General features: G+C 42.3%; 1 protein-coding gene across 1 annotated transcript in view; it reads left to right on the top strand.

The window, feature by feature from the left end:
• ANKRD34B (ankyrin repeat domain 34B) overlaps window positions 1–5,556 on the top strand; it is a 25,131-nt gene extending 19,575 nt beyond the window's left edge. Inside the window, exon 4 of the mRNA XM_007111456.2 lies at window positions 3,993–5,556. Within this exon, the coding sequence (XP_007111518.2) occupies window positions 4,015–5,556 (1,542 nt within the window). The 5' untranslated portion in view covers window positions 3,993–4,014. The remainder of the gene's footprint in view (window positions 1–3,992) is intronic.

Below are 5,556 nucleotides of genomic sequence, written 5' to 3'. Positions count from 1 at the left end.
TGCTTCACAAAGATAGGATGTTGGAAATGGAAGCAGGCTTTTCAGTGCTTTTGTGGCAGTCTCAGGATATTCCACCTTGACTTTAATCCAGAATGTATGGAGATTTGAAGTTGTCTCAAACATACTTTTAAGGCCACCGTCATTTGCGATCCCAAGCAGTTGATCCTCTTCTAACACAGACAAAGTCGATTCACCTGGCTTATTCACAAATGGGTCGTGGATCCATTCCCCCTGAAGTGACAGAGTGAGTTCATTGAGCAGGTTGAATATGTCACACAAATAAGCAAGTTTTGAGACCCATTCTGTGTCACTGAAATGTGCCGCCAGTGGTGACTGTTTTTCTAAAAGAAATCTCTGGAGTGGCTCTCGTAACTCAAAAACTCTGGCCAGGGCTTCCCTGGTGGCGCAGTGGTTGGGAGTCCGCCTGCCGATGCAGGGGACGCGGGTTCATGCCCCGGTCCGGGAAGATCCCACATGACGCGGAGCGGCTGGGCCCGTGAGCCATGGCCGCTGAGCCTGCGCGTCCGGAGCCCTGTGCTCCGCACCGGAAGAGGCCACAACAGAGAGCGCAGGCTCAGTAGTTGTGGCGCACGGGCTTAGTTGCTCTGCAGCATGTGGGATCTTCCCGGACCAGGGCTCGAACCCGTGTCCCCTGCACTGGAAGGCGGATTCCCAACCACTGTGCCACTAGGGAAGCCCAAGTAAGCAAGTTTTGTGACCCATTCTGTGTCACTGAAATGTGCCGCCAGTGGTAACTGTTTTTCTAAAAGAAATCTCTGGAGCGGCTGTCATAACTCAAAAACTCTGGCCAGTGATCTACCTTTAGAAAGCCATCTCACTTCTGTGTATTAAGAAAAGACTTGTGTACTCTGCGTCCATCTCCTCAAAGAGCTGTGCGAACAGACATGAGTTAAGGGCATGTACTTTAATGTGGTTGATAATTTTAATCACATCCTGGGAAATGTTGTTAAGTTCAGGTGACATTTTTCGGCTAGCCAGCATTTCTCTAGGGATGACACAGTGCATAGACTCACATTCAGAAGCAACCTCTTTGACTCAAGTAGTGAAACCAGAAAGCCATCCAGTCATGGCAGCTGCTCTGCCCATGCATATACCAACACAAAATGACCAATTCAGTTTCCTGATATGCAATCATTCAAAGAGTTGAATAGTTCTGCAGCTGTGGTGTTGGTTGGCAAAAAACGTGCACATAACATATCATGCACATCCTCCTGAAAAATATATCACACAAAAACAAGCATTGTTGCATTGTCAACATCGGTAGACTTGTCAACCTGGATTGCGTACTACGGTGACTCATTAAGCCTAACAATTGTGCCTCAGTATTCTCTGCTATTTCATCAGTTCATCTAGTTATGGTGCTAGCCGAAAGAGGAACACATGCCACCTTTTGAACTGCAGCCTCTCCTAAAAGTTCATGACAAATGTCCTTAGCAGCAGGCAGGATCAACTCTTCACTAATAGTAAAGGGCTTCTTAGCTTTAGCAATGCCGTTAACCACTAAGAATGATGCTTTCAGTGCAGACAAATTTGATGAAGTGGTGGCCTTCAATAATTGCTTCTGTTTTTCGTGTTCACGTTTTTTTATTTTGAAAAAGTCCAAAGGCTTGTCTTTTAATGCAGGGTGCTTGGTTTCCATGTGGCAAAGCAGTTTTGAAGGTTTCATGGCTTCCTTGGATAGCCAGCCACATATTATACAGAGAGGGCCTGAAGAATGTGAATCACCTGTTGCAGTGAACCTGTAATTTAAGTAAGACTCTTGGTATTTTCTTTTAAATGCAGCTTTCTTTTTGTTGGCAGTCTTAAGAGTCTTCTGCTGTCTCATCATTGTGTCTTTTCCCCTTTTCAAAGAAGCTCTCCAGCAACGTTTGTTTTTTACTCATTTTGGCTAGGGTTAGCTTGCGGGCTTACCAAAACTGTGACTGAGACAAGTGTGCAGTGCGGGAAAGAGGTGCGGACGGAAGTGGTAAATAAAATAATGGGTGGGCCACACATGGACTAAAATAAGTATCAGATTCTGACTTAAAGCCTGCCACCAGATGCAGCTGTACAATTGAAGTACATCAAATCACTTGCCACTATAAAGCCTGCCACCAGATGCAGCTTAATTGTCACTTGCCACTCACTGATAGGGTTTTGATATGAGTTTGCAAGCAATTGATTTATTATGGTCTCTGTGCAGTCAAACCTCTCTGCTAATGATAATCTGTATTTGCAGCCGCTCCCCTGCACTAGCATCACTGCCTCAGCTCCACCTCAGATCATCAGGCATTAGATTCTCATAAGGAGTGCAACCTAGATCCCTCGCATGCACAGTTCGGAGTAGGGTTCAGGCTCCTTTGAGAATCTAAAGCCGCCGCTCATCTGAAAGGAGGCGGAGCTCAGTCGGTAATGTGAGCGATGGGGAGCTGCTGTAAATACAGAGGAAGCTTCGCTTGCTTGCCGGCCACACACCTCCTGCTGTGCGACCTGCTTCCTAACAGGCCACAGCACAGACTGGTACTGGTCCGTGGACCGGGGATTGGGGACCCCTTATCTATTCTACTATACAATAGAAATTCATGTCCCATATTCTTTATTTTAAAAGTAAATGAGTAGAATGACTAATACTTCTTGATTTCTCAAAGCTACACAATTCAATGAAATAGATTTAAATATTATACAAACTTTTATTTGATTTTTCTCCCCAGCTCTAAGGACTGTTACAAGACTAACATTTCCTTGGCTCTCGATAAGGACATAATTCTTATCACCTAATGAAATTATCTGTTGAATAAGTTTAAATCTAAATTTTTATGTATGTATGTATTTATTTATTTATTGGCCATGTCGCATGACTTGTGGGATATTAGTTCCCCGACCAGGGATTGAACCCAGGCCCTCAGCAGTGAGAGCACAGAGCCCTAACCATTGGACCGCCAGGGAAATCCTGAATCTAAATTATTTAAATAAATTAAACATAAATAATTTTCAGTTTTAATGATAATAAAATGTTTTTAAAGTCTATATGTCTTCGCTTGTTTCTAGCCTAGAAAACTTTTTTGGAGCAACTGTCAAAATTTAACTCAGTAGTATGTTGCTAACCCCATAACCTAGTCAGTGTACAATTTAAGTAATGGAATCAAGAAAACTGCATAATCGCATGCTCACCATTCCTATCTCAGTGTGAATTCCAGACATTATGTCAGTTATTTTAACATCTTGTAGTCCATATATTTTTCATCCTTTAAAAGAAACATCAAAATGCCCCTCAAATTGAAAATTTAGATCTTAATTGCATTATTTAACTGTTTAAGTAATTAATACTAAGAAGTTTTTTGTATTAAGCTATCATAAACATGCTCTATTTTAGTTGATTCAGTTGCACAGAATTTTGGCTTTTTTGCTTAAATTTGCATTTTAATATTATTTTAAAAATATTTTTCACAGGTGGAAACTAAGTGGATTATTGTTTTTGTTTTTTTGTTGTTGTTTTTTTTTTTTTTGTTTTTTTTTTGCGGTACGCAGGCCTCTCACTGCCATGGCCTCTCCTGTTGCGGAGCACAGGCTCCGGACGTGCAGGCTCAGCGGTCATGGCTTACGGGCCTAGCCGCTCCGTGGCATGTGGGATCTTCCCAGACCGGGGCACGAACCCTCGTCCCCTGCATCGGCAGGTGAACTCTCAACCACTGTGCCACCAGGGAAGCCCTGGATTATTGTTTAATTGATGTGGGATTTAGAGGAGTACTAGGCTAGTGTTATGTCATAAATATTCAATGAAGATTTTGGGAAAGTAAATTTTAGTTCGAACTTCCCTAAAGGTTGTTACTATTCTAAATTTTTCAAATTTTTCTCTATATTTATTAATAACATAATCTTATTTATGTCTTCTTTATCTATACATATTTCAGAAATCGTGAATAACAACATGAATGTAAATTGGGACATTGATTCAGGCTAATCTTTTATTCTTCATCTTCTTTGCTAACCAGGTATTGATTCTGACTTTTGAAGATGGATGAAGGTATAGAAATTTCCAGTGATGGAAATTCCCTGATCAAAGCGGTCCATCAGAGCCGGCTTCGCCTTACAAGACTCTTGCTGGAAGGCGGCGCCTACATTAATGAGAGCAATGACCGAGGGGAAACACCTTTAATGATTGCTTGTAAGACCAAACATGTTGACCACCAGAGTGTCAGTAAAGCCAAAATGGTTAAATACCTATTAGAAAACAATGCTGATCCCAACATACAGGACAAATCTGGGAAAACTGCTTTGATGCATGCTTGCTTAGAAAAAGCTGGTCCTGAAGTTGTTGCTTTGCTCCTAGAGAGTGGGGCTGACCTCAGCTTGCAAGACCACTCTAGTTACTCGGCCCTCGTTTATGCTATAAATTCAGAAGACAGAGAGACCCTGAAAGTCCTACTTAGTGCTTGCAAGGCAAAAGGGAAAGAGGTCATTATCATAACGACAGCAAAATCGCCCTCTGGCAGGCACACTACCAAACAGTACTTAAATATGCCTCCTGTGGATATGGATGAGTGTTATTCCCCAGCCACCTGTGCCACTCCTTCAGAAATAGACTTAAAAACAGCCTCATTGCCACTATCACATTCTTCTGAAACTGAAATGACACTTTTTGCCTTTAAAGATCTGGAACCCACAGGAAGCAGTGATGCTATGGGGGACCCAAGCTCCCCCTTGAGGAAGCCTTGTGTGGCCCCTAACGGGCCCAAGCTACCTCAGGCTCCACACTGGATCAAGAGTACCCCCTCATTAATGCACCAGAACAGAGTGGCCTCCTTACAAGAGGAGCTCCAGGATATTACTCCAGAGGAAGAATTATCCTACAAAACCAATGGGCTGGCACTTTCCAAGCGATTCATCACTAGGCACCAAAGTATTGATATAAAAGACACTGCACATTTGTTAAGAGCTTTTGATCAGGCCAGCTCAAGAAAGATGTCATATGAGGAAATAAATTATCAATCATTTTTTTCAGAAGGAAATCAGCAATGCATTGACATCCCAGTTGACCGGGACCCAGACTCTAACCAGACAATATTTACTTCCACCTTAAGAAGTATAATTCAAAAAAGAAACTCAGGAGCAAATCACTATAGCTCTGATTCCCAGCTCTCAGCTGGTCTCATCCCTGCAACTTTAGATGATGGCAAAACACTTATAGGAAAGAAAAAGATCCTCTCACCATCTTCTTCTTTGTTGTCAGGATCCAAAGAATTGTTGGAGAATATCCCACCAGGTCCCCTGAGCAGGAGAAATCATGCCCTTTTAGAAAGGCGTGGTTCAGGAGCTTTCCCTTTAGATCACAGCAGTACACAAACCAGACCAGGATTTCTGCCACCCTTAAATGTGAATCCTCACCCTCCCATCTCAGATATCAATGTCAGCAACAAGATTTCCAGCCTTTCTTGTGGTCAAAAAATGCTTATGCCAACAGTTCCTATTTTCCCCAAAGAATTCAAAAGTAAAAAAATGTTGTTAAGGAGACAATCATTGCAAACAGAACAAATTAAGCAATTAGTTAATTTTTAA

Source organism: Physeter macrocephalus, chromosome 8 (assembly GCF_002837175.3).
Source record: "Physeter macrocephalus isolate SW-GA chromosome 8, ASM283717v5, whole genome shotgun sequence".
NCBI classification, from domain to species: Eukaryota; Metazoa; Chordata; class Mammalia; order Artiodactyla; family Physeteridae; genus Physeter; species Physeter macrocephalus.
The sequence above is the reverse complement of the archived record's forward strand: the minus strand, read 5'-3'. Positions and strand labels throughout refer to the sequence as shown.